Raw genomic sequence first — 19,666 nt, 5'->3', positions numbered from 1 at the left:
ATGATTAGTTATAAAAGTTTCTTAAACATTTCTTGTGACCTCCAGTTACTTGTTATATAGTCTTTACAGTTTCACATTATAGTTAAATAGTTCATATTAATTTTATCTCTGAAATAAATTATTTCAAACAAATTGAAGAAATTATTTATTTTATTAATTTTTACGTTATTGTGTTTCAAATATATTTTATTTGAACAATTGTTTAACTATACTTTAAAATTTTGTGTATTTTTTACCTTTAAGGAAATGTTTTTTATATGGAAATATTTTTTTATTGGACCATAATAGTTTAAGAGTATATTTTTTATATTATAATTTAATACCTCTAATAGTATTATTTCAATATAGAATTTTGTTTATATTTTTTTAGTTAAATGTAATATTTTATTATTAAAAACATTGTATAGTGGAAATAAGAGATAGAAGAGACGGTCAAATAATTTATTTATTTATTTATTTATTTATTTATTAAATCAAATAATTCACTAAAACAAAAAACCATCAACATGTTTAAAATGTTATGTCAGAATAATCCAATAAAAAAGTTACAATAAGCAACTTCCTGGAACAATCTCTAACACACTTCTTTTGTGATGTAAAAAAAACAAAAAAAAAAAAGCAAACTTAAAAAACTCTTCCTTTGGATCCTATCTATATTTTTTCTTAATACAATCAACCTAAATTTTGTTCTTATCTTTCCAGCAGTTACCTTACAAATACATCTAAATTTACTTTTTATTGTTCATGCAATATTTTTTTTCCTGGCCCAATTACTTAATTTTAAAATGAAAAAACATGTATATTTTTACTGAAATGGTAAAAAAAACCAAAAAAAATATAAATAGATTTATATTTTATATTTGTTATTTTAATTGTTTAAATAAACTATATTTGGAAGTTTTTTAAAAAAAATTAAAATGTCTAGTCACTCAAAATTTAATCTTCTTTGTGATCAAAATTAAGATTGCGTTCATTGCATAGAACTCTTGTAATATGACTAAACAAAATCTTCATTTGGATAAATTGAAATTTTTGTTCTCCTTCAATGTTCAATATATTTTTAACTTTGTAAGCGATCCTTATTAGGTTGTATGTGTTCCTACAGATTTTGTTTTTGTTCTTTGTCAATCAATGATTCTTTTGGTTCAATCAACTTGTTTTTACGTTGTTTTTATATTGAGTTTGAGCTTACATGAACCGAAATCCATGTGTTTAAGGCTATATTTTTTAGGTGAGATAAGTCAACTTAACTAATTTTTTGTAAAATTTCGTGTTGACTTGTTAAAATGGGTGATGGGATGTATTTGTGAAATTGCATGTTTAGTTTGCTTGAAGGGTTGGTTTTCACTTAAATTAGGTTAAATTAGTTGAAATTTATTTTCACTTAAATTATTCGTGAATCCGTTTAGAATCATGGTTAATGTGTATTGTATTTGTAAAAAACTTAAAATTGATTTATTGATTATCAAGAAGACCTTTGTAAGATTTGAATTGGATAATATGACATTGGTTGAGCTAAGGAATACAAAATTATAATCATTAAACAAATTTAAACACTAAGAATTGGCTTAAAGAATGTCACATTATTCAAATCAAACTCAAAATGCAAAGTTTGAGTTTACTAATGACATCACGCACCACATAGACTGTGGCCATTGTCTTTAGGGGCACTGGCACCACTGGCGCCACCCTATTTTTTGTTTTATGACATATTGGAAAAATAGAATTTTTGCTTTGTTAACAGACGGACAAGTTGAAATTTTGATATTAAATCAAAGACACGTGAATTGTTACTTTGAGCGATGAGATTTTGTATTAAAAGTCTATAGTTAGAAAATCTAGTCTCTTATATGTTTGTCTTATTTTAGGTTTATTATTTGTGGTTTTGGTTTGATATTTGAATAATAAAAGATATATGGTTGTTTATATAGTTGTTGATGGAACTCTAACGATAATGGACTTGTTAATGGATGTGAACATGTATGAAAATATGTTATGATTGTAATTGATCATGAACATGATATCACTTAGTGTGGATGAATGAAAATATGAGTTATTGTTTGATATTTAGAATTTGATGTGAAATCATGTTTGTGGATGAAAATGTGAGTTTAGCATAATTACATAGATTTTGTAGGAAAATTATTTGATGTCATTCATTTAATGTGTGCATTGATACAAGGAGTCAATACTAGAGATTTATCCCAATACTCTAATATCCATCAAAGACTCATGTAAAGTAAAATGAATTATGTAGTGAAAGCGGCATTGTCATTAATAATTACCTTAATGTTCTTATGACAATTGAAAGAACTAATCTTTAGGATGAAATTCATGGACAATGACTCTACAAAGTAGTAAAGGTTACCATGAATGCAAATCACAGAGAATCATACATCAATACTTATATATGGATAATTGATTCTAAAAAGTCTGTAATTGTATATTTGATTTTTTTTATAAATGACTGAAATACACTATTTTATGATAAAATCAATTTAATTGATAATTTATTTCATAAACTAATTTGTCCTCTCTTGCGTTTGTGTGTGTTTTTTTTTAATGATTACCTTTATTGTTACAAGCAGATTAAAAGATAGGTATGACTTATCTAAAAAAAGAAGTTGATTCAACTGTATAAATATATAATTGTTTAAACTAAGTTTTACTTTTATCTTTAAAAAATGGTGGTAATTATGTGATTAGTTTCTAGTTCTTCAAAGTAGGTTAATTTAAAACATGTTATATGCTACTATAGTTATTTTGAATAACTATAATAATACAAATACTATATCTTTATTTATTTATAAATTATTAGTTATGTAAAGTTTTATTAAATTATTAATTATGTAAAGTTTTATTTTATAATATTACATTGTTAAATGAGATGTTGCATAATTTATTGAATTGGAATTGAAAAGTATGCTGTTTCTTTTAAAAAATAAATTATGATATAAAAATATTATTAAATTGATTAATCTGGGTTTATCAGATAAGATCTCTTCTATTTCTTCAATTCTTAATAAATTAATCAAGAATCCATTAATACATATCAGTTGCAAACAACATCAATAACAATTAGTTTATAATAATAAACTAGATTTCTGGAAAATAAAATAAAATAACAATTAGTTTATAATAATAAACTAGTTTATAATAATAATTTGTTTTAACTCAATTTGTGACCAGTCCGCTAAAAATAAAGTGGATTGGATTAGTCCATCACAGTAAAACAGAATCAAATTTATAACATGTTCCGTCAAATGATGACCTAAAACACCAACAACACATTAATTTTTTTAATTTTACAATTTTTAAATTTTTTATCTGTGTATATATATAAAAAATATATTTAATCACACAAATATTTTTTAATTTCTTAATTTATTACTTAATAATTTTAAAAAAATAAATTAAAATATTTCATATATTTATATTTTAATTACTTTATTATTAATAATTAACGTGTTAATGATTTAAGTTAAAGGGCTATTACACATTTACATTTTAAAATAATATAATATAAAAGATTTAATGTTTTAAATTATTATTATTATTATTATTTTAATTTAACAAATCTCAATATGTCAATCTATCATGTTCCTCCTTTAACCTGCTAACTTTACAAACTAGGCTAACCATACCAAAATGCTAAAATAAGATTAAAATTTGCAATCTGTGTTTAGGATAAGTTAATCCGTCAATTCCCAAATTGTAATCCTCTTTGCCACTTTTACTTAAAATCTAAAAGATCATACTTGTATCGAATACTTTTGTTACTTTTTAGTTATCAATCTTTTATAAACATAATTTTTATCAACTTTCGATTTTATTAATTTAAAGATAATATAATTTTTAGTTATAGTAATATGGAAGGAAAAACTAGTTATAATAACGGAGAAAAAACATAGGTTAAAATGGAAGATTTTAAAAATACAAAGGTAACTTGTTTAAAATTGCATTAAAAATAAGAAAAATCAATATTTAATTAATTTAGATGAAAAAACTTAAATAGCATATTATAAAAGATATAGTGAAGTGTGTGTGTGTGTAATATATATATATATATATATATATATATATATATATATATATATATATATATATATATATATATATATATATATATATATATAATTCATCAAGGATCTACTTTAGTTAAAAAAATTAAAATAGTATTATTTAAATAAAAAGTAAAAGATTTTCAGTTTTATTTATTAATAATCTCTGTATAAAGTATTACCAAATGTTTTGAGTTATCTGTTCAGTTCATTTTTTTCAGTACAACTTAGATTAAAGACTTTTTTATTAAATTTTAATGTAAATATATAATATATAATAAAGTGTAAAAATATTGGAGGAGAGTTTTTAATGATTTTAATGATAAAAGAGTATTTGATAGATTTAAAAAAAAATAAAAACTAGACGGAAAAGGTGGCGAGAGTATAGGGTAGGAAAGTATTGGTTGGCCCAAGAAATGACGAAAGGGAGAAAGAGTGAAAGGTAATCATTACATAAACATTTAATGCATGAACTGAGGAGTCACTGTCCACCACAACATTATTGTCATATCTGCAAAATAATCTCTTTAAAAATATTCAATTTATTATCTAAAACAAAAAATACATTTTAAAAATACTATTTTTTTCTTCATTTTATTTTTCTCTAAATTTTTTTGTAACAAATATTTTGAGTCGAATAAGAGACTCAATTAATAGAAAATTCATTGTCAGTATTTTAATTCTATCTCTCTCTCATGCGAGGGAGTTTTAAAGCGATATGTTGTTTGTATTAAAATTGATAGTTTATGGAGAAAAATATTATAATATATATATATATATATATATATATATATATATTATGTATAATGATTGTATTTGTTGTATATTTCAATGTATAATAATGAGTTTTGGTGATGTGAAGTGATGAATTTTCTTTATATTAAAAATTGTTGTTTTCATGTCATTTAAGTAATTTTGTTGTGAAAACATAGTATTAACGTAATATTTCAAAATATAACATAGTCATCGTAATAAGAATATAATAAAATAGATATTGAACATTCTATAAAGTAAATTTTTACCGTCATCTAAAATATACTATAAAATTTAAATTCTATATACAAAATGTTATAACAAAACTATTTACAATTACTACTCAGGAGACATCTACTCTACAACATCACTTTTATCAAGAGTTTGCTCTAAAGATACCTAATCTCATTCTCCTCACACTCACAGGATGATCATCGCAAAAAGAGAAAATCAAGAAAACATACAATTAGGTAGAAGAAAAACAAGTAATAATATATAATTACAATTAAAATTTCAAGTAGATCAACACAACCATATCAAACCAGAGTAACCTTGCATTTAACCAACACTTGACTTGACAATCCGGATTAGTATGAATATGTAGCTATGGCAGTTCGTGCACTTGTTGTGGTGAAACAGCTGGCCCACCCCAAGCTACCACACAATGTTATTCCGTTATAACTCACCTTAGGCCAAGGAAAAGCCCCTAGGCTAGGACCTCCTGCTATTCTCACAACATGTCCCACCCCTCTCTACTTGAGAATAGGTGACCATTAGAATGTCAGGATGAACACTAAGATTGAGCTTCTCATATTCATACTTACAAACTTGACAATCACCACTGAGAAATTCCTCCATGGAATTCTCTTCCACACCATTTTAAAACCATAAACCTTACTTTCATACTCATATAATACTCATACATTATCCACAAATAAATCAATTTCATTACTCCAACCAATAAAGAACAAAGGAGAGAATAATGCACGATAACCTCGGACAATCGCTCAGTGCACACACTCGCTGAGCGACCACAGACTTTACTCGCACAACGACCCAGCTCGTTGTGCAAATCCACTAACAGTGACCACAACCTTAAATTCACTCGCTCAGCGACTCAACTCGTTGTGCGAATAAAATTCTCAATTGTACCAGACCTTGAACTCACACTCTGCGACATCACTAGCTAAGCGAAGCTCATCAGACAATGAACCAGACCCTCAATTCGCTCGCTCAGCCACCCCCAATGCGCTGATCGAATAAAATCACAGTGCTCCCAGACCCAAACATCTCGCTCAACGACCCTTCTCGCTGTGCGAACCAACAAACAGAGAGCTAACATTCACGATCACTTGCTGAGCGACTCTACTCGCTTAGTGAGTCTGCATAATCTGCAGTACCAAATCTGCAGAATTACTCAACCTACACCAAATTTACCAATTCCAAATATTTTTTCCAACTTCAAATCCTCCTAAATTATTTTATAGACTTAATTACACATGGACAAGTGTTTCAAAACCTCACTAACATCAATGTAAAGTGTTTCCTAACCATACTCCACTCTAAAATCTACCAAACTTCAACTTATGAATCCAAATTGCATTCTACCACTTTTGTCACTATTTTGAGCAACTTAGGGACTCAAGCAAATCCCATTTGACTTATTTTGGCCAATTTTTACATACTAACCACAAATCACAGTCTATTTTGACATCCTACAAAAGTATTACTTGCTTATTTGAGTTTTTTAAATGATATTTTTCTTGTGTCTTTTTTAAGCATTCATTTAAAAAGTATATCAAGAGTCTTAACCAATCTCTAAACTTACGTGCATTTAAGAAGATAATATTTTTTTATGTTACTTCTAATTCCTTGTATTTTTTTCTATTATTCATTGTCATTTTTTTCTATGTCCATTGTCTTTTTACTTTTTATTTTTTTTATTATTCTTTTATGTGCTTTTACTAATCTTATGTCATTTATCTTTTTATCATCTAAAACTTGTCCTGACAATCCAAATGTCCCACAGAATAAAGTAAAGCACAACTCCATATGTTTTATCACATTCATGTCATACGATCTAAATCACCTTCAAATTTTACCAAATCTAGATAAATACCTTCCCATACTATTCCCCAAACAAATCTTAGCACTTGGTTCTCTGAAAAACTAATAAATATCATCAACAACAACCGCCTTCCCATATTATTCACCATCAACACCATTATTCCAACAACGCTTGAACTTGTAAGCAATTGACTATGTAGCTAAAGCTAGAGATTGTAGCTTGAACGATAGAAGGATTGAGCAACTCTATCTCCTCTTGAAGCATGTTGTTCAATGGATATGATGGTCTTTTAAACAATAAAACTTGAAACAAGGGATATGTTTTACGCGTATATATTATAGGAGTTTAAGTTATACTTGGTTGCTAAAACGCAAATAAAGAGATGTCTAATGATTTTGAATCCTCTTAGTAGATTTTCAACACATGTAAGTCACTTCGGTATGACAAGACACTCAAAGGATGGGTTGAGTTTAGGATGATCAAATTCGACATCTTGTAAACCTTATATAATAAATTAAGGATGTGTTTAAGAAATTTGACTCCTTCTTGACAATGTTCTAATTGCAACTTAAGAGTATTGTTGAGAGATAATCTTATTTTATTATCAGCGCAAAATGTAATTCACTAATCACGTAATGTCATATGATATATATATATATATATATATATTATTTTTTGTTTTTTTTGGGGGCTAAAAATTTGGTATACGCAAAGGTGAATCTTGGATCATTGATGATGATGAAGATCTGGGAAGAAGGGGTGTCGAAGATGGATTAGAAAGGCGTAATCATTTCATGGACCCACGTGCTTATAGGTACCACAAATTTCAGATTAGTGAATTCAACACTGTCCTTTCTCTCATCGGCGCAATAACTTGCAGTACTTTCTGTATTTTCAATAAATTATTATTTTTGTTTATCTGGCTTTTCAAACAGTGTTTGATGATGCAGTTCAACGCATAAATAACATATATTTTTAATAATAAAATATTATATTTCATTATATAATAGTTATATGAAATAATAGAGATGTCAAAATCTCATTATTCTTAATCCAAAGAAGACAAATTAACATCACTGTGGTATCCATGTTGAAACATTCTTCGGATTTCAATTTCATTTTCATAAGAACAAGTTGCATGAGAAATACTCCTGGTTACCATGATCAAACAGGTGGAGTGCAATAATGTTATGAAGGAATATTTTGTTGATCAGCCTTTTTTGCCAATAATGCAGCTCCATATGCAGCTTCTGTTTGATTTGCACGACTCACAGGCAAACCAAGCACCCTCTCACGAATCTTTATCCACTTCTCATTTTTGGCTCCTCCACCAGCAGTGAAAATTTCCTCTACCTGGGTTGCTCCTAGCTCCTTTAGCAACTCATATGCCTTTGCCTAAAATACCATTCAAGAGTCTTTCATATTTGGCTCTAGTGGATGCGTGAAGATCCACATGTTTCAACAAAAGTATGAAACTAAGACAGTGTTTCAACTGAGTCAGAAGATTTTCAGTTTTACCTCTATACGCGCAATGGATTCTAAAATCCCATGCAGGTACTCAACATCATTTTCAGGACGTGGATGAAGCCTGCCCAAGAATTCAAACTTGGTTATGAAAATGAAAAGTCTTTCAGACTTGTTTAGATTAAGTTTTCAGTAAACACTTAAAAGTAGAAAATAAAAAATTGAAATCAGCTATACTTTCTGCTATAAGTTAAGACTGATTTGTGGTTGAGTTAAAATTCGCCTTTTGAATGGTACAGTTAGCAGAACCAAAATTGGCTTTGTCACAAGACCCAAAATGAACCAGACTTTTAAGATCTAATTAATGCTGATTCTTTGTATATTGAACTTGAGATGTCATTTCTCCATTCTAAAAATTGGCACAATCACCCAAAACTTTCCCTTCGATTGATAACTTATTTTAACGATTCTTTTTCGGTCAGCACTTGTTTTGTTCATGTTAAGAGACTTTTTGGCAGAATATTATAAACAGATTCCAAACAAGCCAAAATTGAAATGGGAATTGAATTCCAAAAAATGAGTGATCCAATGATAAAGCAGAAAGGATTCAGTACCTTGGAGCCAAATTTGGATCTGCTACCGGGAATCTTTCACCTGCTTTGGGCAGGGGATAGTAATCCAGAGGAGAAGGTTGTGAGGGATTGATCTGTTCACTCAGTTTTTCTAATTGGTTATCGGTGAAAAGCTGTCTAAGGATTGCTCCACCAGTGTTTGAAGCACCACCAACTAGCCATTTATCATCAAGTCGATGGCTGTAAACCCCAAACCGAGAATCTTCAATTCTTGTATTGCTGAGTAGTTTAATAGCCAGTGTTGAACCCAATGAAGTAACCTACCAAGAAGAGTACGAGAAACCAAGTTATAAAAAACGTCATAGTAGCATTGATAAGGAACATGATCTGCAACTGTCAGAGATGGTTTAGCAGAAAGACATATGCAAAAATCATAGTTGACAAAATATTACTACAGAAAAATTCCATTCTTGAAGCTAATAAGCTTCAACATTATTTTTGGATGCTAAACTGAATACAAAATCATGAAACTTACGAAGTTTCCAGTTTAATTAGCAATCCATAAATACAGCTTCCTATAAAACTGAAGTAGTCTTAATAAGCAAAAGTAAAAGATAAGTTTAGTTAAAAAGAAGATTACAGCTTTCCCAGGTTGGCTAGCACGAGCTGCAAGAAATGCAGCTATACTGTCGGTGGTTCCGGTGCATACAACACAGTCCTTTTGAAAACCTGAAAGGATGTAAAGTACACATGATTTTCAATTCTATAGAAGTAAGGTTTTATTCAGGATGTTTAAAGAGATTCTGATGTCCTTATATTATATCACAACACCAAATAGTGCACACAAATACAAAAATAATGTGCAACTTGGATAGCAAGTTTATTAGAGGTCAAGATGGAAAAGCATTGTCTCAACTCTAAAGAAGGCACTAATCTGAATAGAAAACAACACCCACATAAGGTTGCACATAACAAATTGGAAAGATAAAGAACCTTATTAATAGATCCTAGTAACAAACAAGTGAGAGAGTCTACTCAACTAGTATTCAATACAACTATTAAATGTTCAATCGATGAAAAAGGCTAAGTATTCATCAATTTTTATGTTGTGTATCAGACAAACCCTATTTCTCAACAAATACAAAACATTGTTTCTCCCCCTACCTGATGTCCCTAAAGTTAGCAATTGCCATATTAATAATAAGCTTTACCACTAAAAACTGGAGACTGTAACCTAAACATATATGTTTAATTTCGTTTATAGAAGGCTCTTTTAAATGGAATATATTACCACAAAGGGTATTTTAGGTACAGATTCTCATTGCACTTGCAATCAATGTACAAAGAAAACATACCATATTTATTTCCAACTTCCTCCTTTAAACAAGCAATTGGAGTTCCGGGAGCAAGAACTGAAGGTAAAAGATGATAATATGGTTGACACACTAACCACGAAGGATACGAATCCACTTCAGGATCATAGCCAACCTGCAAAACAAAACAAAAAAAAAAAAGATGGTTAATATTGCAGCATAGACATAAATCTCCTAGCTGTGAAAACCCAGAATGGTGATAGAGTTATTAAATGATGCCTTGAGAGCATTATTATAATCTGTAACTCCAAGCTTTCCATGAAGAAGCCACAAAAGCCAATCTGCTTGGTGCAACAACAAAGCAGGTTTTTTATCCGAACCAACATGATTCCACCAAGAGACAAGTTTACACAGAGTGGACGATCCAGTGCAAACCGTATGGTTTGGAGGAGCAATAGACTTCACCACTGGTAATGCATCAGAACAACTCTCATTGTAAAGAAAAGGTCTCCACAACGGTTCCCCTGTGTAACTGCAACACCAGATTCGCATTCTTACTTCAGAATTCAGAATTCAGATACACAATCTTACATACAATTCAAATCAACACAAAGGAATTAAACAAAATCAAAAAGTGCAGGTCAATACTCATCCACCTATCAACAATGAGAGTAGTGGCAGAAGTCCCGTCAATTGAAATAGCCACAACGTGTTTGCGAATGTCAAGTGGGACATCTTCAAGCAAAGAAAACAGTGTCTCCTTCCATGAGCGTACCCAATCCTGTGACTCTCCATTCTTTCTAGACAAGACAAACAGAAACCTCGGAATCAACAATTGCACAAACCTTCATTTCATATGTTAAACAAACACAGAACTAATTCAATTTATCATATGCAGGGAACTTAAAACGGAAAATAGAGTGATACCAAGTACAAGGGGTACTCTCTCTTTGCCTCAGCTCGAATTGCTCCATCTTTGTCGATTATGGTAAACCTGGCACCAGATGTGCCAAAGTCAAACCCCAGATAGAGCCTTTCACCTTCTCTTACACTTGCTACTTCTGAATTCTGATTTTTCTGGTTACCAACAGACATTGATGCTACTCTTTGTTTTCTTACCTTATTATTGCATAACACATTCCCTGTGAGAATGGGTTCAAAGTATCATGAATATGGGAGGAATTAAATAAATAACAGTTCATAATTGCTATGCTCATGATGAAAGGTCACATTCACATACCACGTTTTTGCCTTTGGATTGATGGCAAAGATACTAAAACGGTGCTTGCTGGGTGGATTAGTGAACTAGCGCAAACCATGTTGAAATCTTGTTACAACTTCTGCCATTCCCCATGGATAAGATGCTGAGGAACAAAACATGGTGGCAATTGGCAGAGCCACTCCACATAAAATGAATTAATTATAAAGACATTATTACATCTCCTAAAAACACAACCTTTTTAGTGTTTTTTTATTAGATAAAAGTTATTAAAAACTATAAAATTATAAAGTAATTTAGTCAGAGAAAAAATGTTATTGTTAATTTCATATTTCCCAAAAAATATTAAGTTATAATATTATTATAGAAAGCAAAATTTAAATACAGTGTCATATTATAGAGATGTTGTTTGATGACCTGCCTTAAGTTTAATTAGAAAAATAACACCAACCACATCAGCAGTCAAGGTCTATTTTTGTTCTTTTAGAAAAGTTAGGGGTACAGGAAGAAAAACGTGGGGTGCAAGAAAAAGCTCTATTGTAAAATCGTTATCATGGTTCGGCAGCTTTAATGTCTTGATATTATTTTTTGAGTGTTTCATCTTACACCTCCAAGATCTCATCCTGCACCTCCAAAAATTCCACTTTTAACCTTCTGACATCTCATCATCATCCTGCACCTCTAACTTTTTTAAAACTTTACTTTTAACTTTAATAAATATTTTTCTATTTTCTTTTCTTTTTATTAAAAATAATCTTCACTACCTTAATAATAACTTAATTTAATTTATTTTAAAATTTAAATATTATTTAAAATAATTTTGTATTTTAATAATTATTAAAATATAATTTATATTATAATAATAGTTATATTAAAACATAAAAATAAAATAATAACAATAATAAATAATAATAAAAATAAATTTGATTTAATATATTCAAATATATTAAATTATAATAAAATATTAAAATAAATTAAATAATTATTAAATTTTAAATAAAAATGAAAATTTTAAAAAGTTTATTTATATATTAAAATCTATAAAATATGTTAATACTTTGCTTTTTATTTAAAATTTAATAAATATTAAACTTAAATAAAATTTTGAAAAATTTGTTAATCGGATATAGATATCCGATAAAGATTTTTTAAAATTTTATTTTATATATAAATTTTAATAATTATTTAATTTAATTTAATATTTTAATATAATTTAGTATATTTAAATATTTTATTTAATATAATTTTATTTGTTAAATAAGTGTTTTAAAAAAAATTTTATTATTTAAATTTTAATAATTATTTAATTTAATATTTTAATATAATTTAATATATTTGAATATATTAAATATTTTATTTAATATAATTTACCTTTTTGTTATTATTTTTATTTTTAATTATTTTATTTTTATATTTTTAATATAATTATTATTATAACATAAATCATATTTTAATAATTATTAAAATATGAAATTATATTAAATAATATTTGAATTTTAAATTTAGTTATTATTAAGGTGATATAGAGTCTTTTTAACAAGAAAAAGAAGAAAATAAAAATATATTTATTAAAATTAAAAATAAAATTTTCTATAAAGTTAAATGTGTAGGATAATGATGAAATGTCAGAAGGTTAAAAGTGGAATTTTTGGAGGTGCAGGATGAGATCTTGGAGGTGTAGGATAAAACACTCTTATTTTTTTTATGGGTTGGTTTTGAAGTAAGAAAACAAAGTTATGAAAAACTTTAATGGGCTGAATGGCACTTTTTGTCCATAGTTAGACTTTTGCTTTCTGCAACCCACAATCACGGAAAAACGTGGAAAAAAAAATTCATTCCGAAAAATTATTTTCGAAATACATTTTATGTGTGCGGAAAATTATTTTCAGAACATGTATCATGTAGGGATGTTTCGAAAAACTCATTCGGAGAGGCATTGTATGAGTTACAAAAAGTTTCTTCCCAAAATTCTAATTCTGAAATGCATTTATTATGTTCCAAGATCTTGTTTCGAAAATTTTATTCTAAAAAAATTCAAAAATCTTGTTCTAAAAAGTTTCCGAAACATATTTTGAAAGTCACATTCGTAAAATGTCATTTTTTATAATAATTTATGTGTCATATTTTATTGATCCGTATATTTAAAACAGACCCATCACTCTCTGTTACGTAAAAAAGTTATTAGAAAAACATTTTTTTTTACGGAATTCACACAATTACGTAGCAATTTTAAAGCTATTTAGTTTAGTATTAGTTTTGTAATACCTGAAATGAACACTCTTATGCTACCAGTGGATTTTTCAGGTGAAATTGCAGGGTGCACACGAAAGTACATTATAAGGTGCTAGATGGGCTGGGGAACTGTAATAAAAACTGAAGAAACTGCGACCCCTTTTTCCGCCACTATGATGAGACTAATATTGTCACGAAACATGAAAACTATGAAACATTGCTATCCTAGTTGTGCATGATGTCCCTACTTACACGTGGGTCTTCCCTTCAGTTTAATCAACTTATTTGCCTAAATATCATTTTTTTTTATTTTCTCTGCGAGTATATTTAATGTCAAGCTCCTAAGACACATAAATGACACATGAGTTTAATAAATAATAATTTTTTTATAATAAATTTTAGATATATTTTTATTTGAATAGCGTGAACATGTGAACAGATAAATAAGTGACTAAATTTCAATAATGATTTGATTGTTGATATTCAAGTACTAAAAAAGTTATGAAGTGATAATAATTATAATTAATATTTATTGACGAATACTAATTATATTTATATTGGAATGTAGAATAATATTTACTTTACTGTATGATCTCGAATAAGTTATAGACTAAACACTCAATTATTAGTAAAATGTTCAAAAAAACTATTATTAGAATTAGACTGTCATCGAGTTTAACCTATTGAAGTTTATTTTATAAGATTTTCAAAATATAATATCTTAAACGTAGTATTTAATTGTAATGATGTTATCTTATGATTTAAGGTGAGAGATTTTAAAGTTAAAGTTTTTTTTTATATTTTTAAATGAGTAACATAGTTATAGCTGTCAAAATGGGTTACAACCCGCGACTTAATTCAGTCCACCACAGGTTTGAAGCAGGTTGGGTTTAAAAAAATTGTTCTTTTTTTATACAGATTATAATCCGGTTCATTTAAACCCGGTTCATGCGGGTTGAATCCGTGGTGGGCCGGGTTGGCCCACCAACCAACCTACCTAATTTTATTTTATTAAAATTTAATTTTAATTTTATAAAAAAATATTTATTATTTTGTTTTTGTTTGAAAATTTTATTTAAGTTTTTTATTTTCAAAATTAATTAAACACTTGAAATTGAAATTTGTTTAGATTTAAATTATAGAAGGTTTGTAATTTGTTTTTATTTAAAAAGAATTGTAATTAAGTGAGTCAGTGAGTCAATCCATTTATCCATCAACCTGTGATGGGTTGAACCGAGTTCGAATTTTTCTGATTTGCTAATAAATGAGTCGAATTGGGTGAACTTACTAAGTAACCAATTCGTGATAAACCGGGTTCGATCAAATCATGTGGTCGTTTTGAAAATTCTAAACAATATTTGTTTTCTTATAATATACGTGAAATGGTGAAGGTGACAGAAGTAAGTAGCTTGAGGTCACCGTCACAGGCATAGCCAAAAGGAGGACCACAAACAATAAAAAAGGTTACCCTTATCATCGTGCATGTGCCATAAAGCTAACAACATCCACTCAAGGTGGAGTGAAGTGCCCAAAAGAGAAAATCAATATCTCAGCCTTGTATTCTTTGCCTGTACTCTTTCTCAGACAGAATATAGACATAGAAGATATATTTTACAATCAAATATAACATGCATAAACTTCTAATATATTTTTACCCTTTTGTTTATAATTTCTGATTCAACATCTTCCTTCTGGGTACATGCACAGTGGTTGTTGGTTAGTTGAAACAAATCCATCTTTTTTAACTTTTTCATTGAGATGACCCCACAAGTTTATTGTACACTTTTAAAAAAAAAAATTAAGTGGTATGAGATAACAACATTTTATAATATATAAATACAAATATATAGTTTTTACTTTATAAATCCTTTTTAGAATTTAATTAGACTAGTCAATTTTTTAAGATAGTATGAAAATGTTTTAAAGATTATCTAATAAAGTTTATTATTTGTTGGTTTATTTATTCGTTCACTATTGGATGTCATTAATATATATAGTTTTACATAAGAAGTTTTTGTGAATTAAATTTAAAATTCATTTTTTAAAAATAAGATTAATAATGGTCTTGCAAATTAAAAGTTAAAGAAAACTGTTTTGTTTGAAATTGTATTAACATTTAACGACACCCTTATATCTCTTATTATTAAAAAAGAAAATAAATTATGATAAATTTTATGATTTGTAATAAAATGTTGATCACTTGGAGAAATTTCCCTTTTCACTAACCTAATTTATATCATTGTTTTGAGCTATAGTTTTTGATATTTAAAACATTATATTTGATGTCAAGAGTAGATATTTATGCTTAAATTTCACATGATTAAGGTTATGTGTTACTTTCACCTATTTATCTGTCTGAAGGGTGAAGATAGTACATTATTTAATTGTGCACCTAGATATAACTACTGTATACTTTGGAGTGCAAACCAGAAACCTTTACCACAAAAATTGAATAAAATGACCAAATACTTTCTCAATTAAATGATTCATATTAACAGATTTCAAACATTAAAACTAAAGAAATGTACCAAATAATTTTTAAAAAAATACCACTTGAAGTGATTAGTTAATTGTTATGTTTTTTTATTCAACCCGTTAATAAGTAAGATTAGCTCGAATGAAGAAAATAAAGGATAAAATGTAGTATATTTTGAATTTGAGGCATCCAATGTACATAAAAAAAAAAGTGATTATGTGGAAATCACATGCAAGGGAAATTTTTAATTCACGAGAGGGTTAGATAAAGTTGTTGAGTTTGATTTTATTAGTATAGAGGCATTAATTAATTGGTTCATCGATACCTGTGATGCATGTCGCCAAAATAGTTCAACCAGAAAGCTCAAGCATTAACGCGGGCATTCACCACGGCGAGAGCGGTGCCGTGAATTCAAAATAAATAAAAATTATAATTATAATTATTTCTTAATAATCTAAATACATGTTATCAAGATATTTCGACTTTAAGTGAATTCAATAAGATTAATTAATGAATGACTTAATTTATTAAATGTTTCACAAAAATAAAAGTTATTTAAAATTTTAAGATAATAAATTTATAATTTTTTTATATTATTTATTTATTAATAATATTTATTTAAGTATATGGTTCATGGTGAATAATCTCTTTCAAGTTATGCTTATTCGATTTTTTTATTTGTTATTGTTCGTCCTTTACTCTATTAGATCGTAAAGGACATTCTAACACTAACATTAGTAAAAATTCAGTAGTTTTAACAATAAATATATATTAAATGTAATCGCAATATTTTAAACTTGTGTTTATAAATTTAAAAATTAAATTAGTATTGTTTTAATTAGAGTTTAACTAGTAATAATTATGTTTTAACTTAAATTAACCATTATCAATCCTAAATATTATTTAAAACCAACATCTTGGATTTATGTTTTCCGAACAACAATTTCACCAAATATTAGAAAAATAACAAATGACACTAAATGAACCACCGATGCAATAAAAAAAATAAATGTAAAAGACAAAAAGTAAACAAAACAGAATTGCTTGAAATTTAAGGTATTACATGAATGCATAGTCACGTGTTATGAAACCCAAATGCTACTTTCTTTGATTTTAATAAATAATAAAAAAATATATATTATAATTTATTCCATTTATCTACTATATATTACTGTGTATCATTAAATTTATGTATATTTGATTTCATTTAAATTAACATGATGGATTCAAGCAACTACACACACACACACACATATATATATATATATATATATATATATATATATATATATATATATATATACCTTTACTTATTTTCTAAATGATCAGTTATTATGAATTTTACATAATTTTATTTTCAAAAGAATATGTTTGAAACCCTTGGAGTTTCACATTTTATTATATATAGTCTCATAAAAGTGGTTAAAATACTTATTGGTTAATTTGCGAAATTATAATTTGATGGAGAGACCAAGACCTGTTATAATTTTCTCCTCTCTGAAATTTTAAGGAAAGAATGACATATGCTACTAAAGTTCTGACAAATAACATTTTACTCAAAGACAAATCCTGATTGCAAAGTGCACAGGTCCCTGTATGTTTGTTGTTTTCATTTGATTTTAGCTTTTTCTTTTTTAACTTTTATCATATGCTTTGATGTTGTTATTTGCAATTTGGCACGGAGAATATTTCAACGGAGGTTTCCAACAAGACTGGTTGCTTATTTTTTAACTTATTACCAATTGATTATTGTAGATTTGTCAATATTTATCTTTTATAAATTTAGGTGTATATTTTTTTAAACACAAGAAACAAACATGGCTATTCTCCAAGCCATACATTTTACAATATCCTTACATATCTTTTTTATATTTTTGCATATTTCAAATTTGTTAAAATAATAACTTAAAAATATTTGATTGATTTTAAGAATGTTATCTTAACCAATTTAAGGTTAAAAGATTGACACGGGACAAATTTTATCTTAATGTTTGATTGAGATATTTGTTTATTAATAATCTTATATTGTTTAAAAATCAAGATAAAAAGTAATTTAAATGCATTTATTTCTTTCATTATTTTATAATATGTTTTCAAGATTAAATTATAGAAGTTTTAAATTTTGAAACAGGCACTACCTTAAAATATAAATTATTCACGATATTATTTTTGCTAAGCTGTTATTTCAGTTATGAGTTTTAATCCTTTGTTTGATAGTTGGTTATTTTTGTTAAGTGATTATTTCAATTGTAAATTTTAATTTTAAATTAAACTTTTTATTCTTTTTGTTTTAAAAATTGAGTTGAACTCACGACTATTATATATTAATTTTTTACGTTTATTATTAAATTAACTTTATAACTCATTTGTATTTATTTTAGTGTGTAACTACATTTTTTTAACAGTCTAACATTCTATTTAGTACTATTAAATTACTAAATAAAATATTATAAAATTTAATAACACAAAACGAATATATATATATATATATATATATATATATATATATATATATATATATATTATTTGAGCTTTTCAAAACAAAATAACTCTTGTACAAAACATTCAAAGAAAATTTTAAATTATTCCATCATATCATTATCTCGCATTTAAAGTATATCATCACTTACTTCAGTACATACTTACATAGTTGAACGATAATCACAAAAGATCAATAAAACATAGAAGAATGCAGTGTGTGCTAGTGAACAAAAACATCATCATGTGATATTTAAACTATATCAAATGCAAGTGGATAGGGTACAATAATCTACATATTTTTACACAACAATTGACATCAAACTAAATTATCTAAATACATGTCATTGAAATCGAAACTCGTTAAAGGTATGCACTTGTGGTGGTTTCTAAGCTCTGTAGCCTCAAGGGCTTATCACCCAACCACACACAAAGTTAATTTCCTTCGCGCCTATGACAAAAAATTGTTCTTGGAGTATAATCTTCTGTTGTTTTTCACGACATAATACACTTTTTTTATCTGAGTGTGAATGGTTATTAGAGGGTCAATATACCACGCATAGAATCATATATGTTAAGGCATACGTTAAAGTTATTACCAAAAATAATTTATCCTTAAAATTCCTTCAACTTTATCACCATACATGTCCACGACAATATTATCATCCCAATCAAATATAATGATAATCATAAACATTTACAAAGTTTGTTATAATTCTACATTAAATAGTGAAAGAAGAAAGCAAATCCAATACACAAACTGACGCTCAAAGGTGACACTCAACGCCAAACCTTTTGCAAAAGACGATGCTCAACGATAAGACTAACACTCAGTGTTATTCTTCTTGTAAAATTGGGTGCTTGGCATGATATCTTATTCGTAAAATAATACACTCAACGCCACCCTAACATCGCTCAACGCTATACTAGATATCAAAGTTACAATTTGTACTTTTAAAGTGGATTTATACTTATTTGATTGATCAAATGGGTACATTTTTCTAGTGAATTAGTTCAAAACAATTTTAGG

General features: G+C 27.4%; 1 protein-coding gene across 1 annotated transcript; it reads right to left on the bottom strand.

The window, feature by feature from the left end:
• Positions 1-7,851: 7,851 nt before the first annotated feature.
• On the bottom strand, positions 7,852-11,630 carry XK-1 (xylulose kinase-1). The gene is made up of 9 exons (XM_047310085.2): positions 11,472-11,630; positions 11,159-11,373; positions 10,888-11,027; positions 10,511-10,763; positions 10,274-10,406; positions 9,559-9,647; positions 8,961-9,238; positions 8,401-8,470; positions 7,852-8,277 (listed from the first exon to the last, which is right to left on the bottom strand). Exons 1-9 carry the CDS (start codon positions 11,548-11,550, stop codon positions 8,071-8,073), a joined length of 1,464 nt encoding a protein of 487 aa, XP_047166041.1. The 5' UTR covers positions 11,551-11,630; the 3' UTR covers positions 7,852-8,070.
• Between the last annotated feature and the right edge of the window lie 8,036 nt (positions 11,631-19,666).

The sequence above is a fragment of the Vigna umbellata genome, chromosome 3 (assembly GCF_029865625.1).
Source record: "Vigna umbellata cultivar VRB3 chromosome 3, Vumbellata_1.0, whole genome shotgun sequence".
NCBI lineage: Eukaryota > Viridiplantae > Streptophyta > Magnoliopsida > Fabales > Fabaceae > Vigna > Vigna umbellata.
Note: the sequence above shows the minus strand (reverse complement) of the source record. Positions and strands in the feature narration are given on the sequence as shown.

Excerpts from the sequence above, each read along its gene's own strand:
- XK-1 (XM_047310085.2), bottom strand. The coding sequence starts at position 11,550 with ATGGTTTGCGCTAGTTCACTAATCCACCCAGCAAGCACCGTTTTAGTA. Across the intron at positions 10,764-10,887 it reads ACTACTCTCATTGTTGATAG|TTACACAGGGGAACCGTTGT; the intron begins GTGGATGAGTAT and ends CTGGTGTTGCAG. Across the intron at positions 10,407-10,510 it reads ATTATAATAATGCTCTCAAG|GTTGGCTATGATCCTGAAGT; the intron begins GCATCATTTAAT and ends TTTGTTTTGCAG.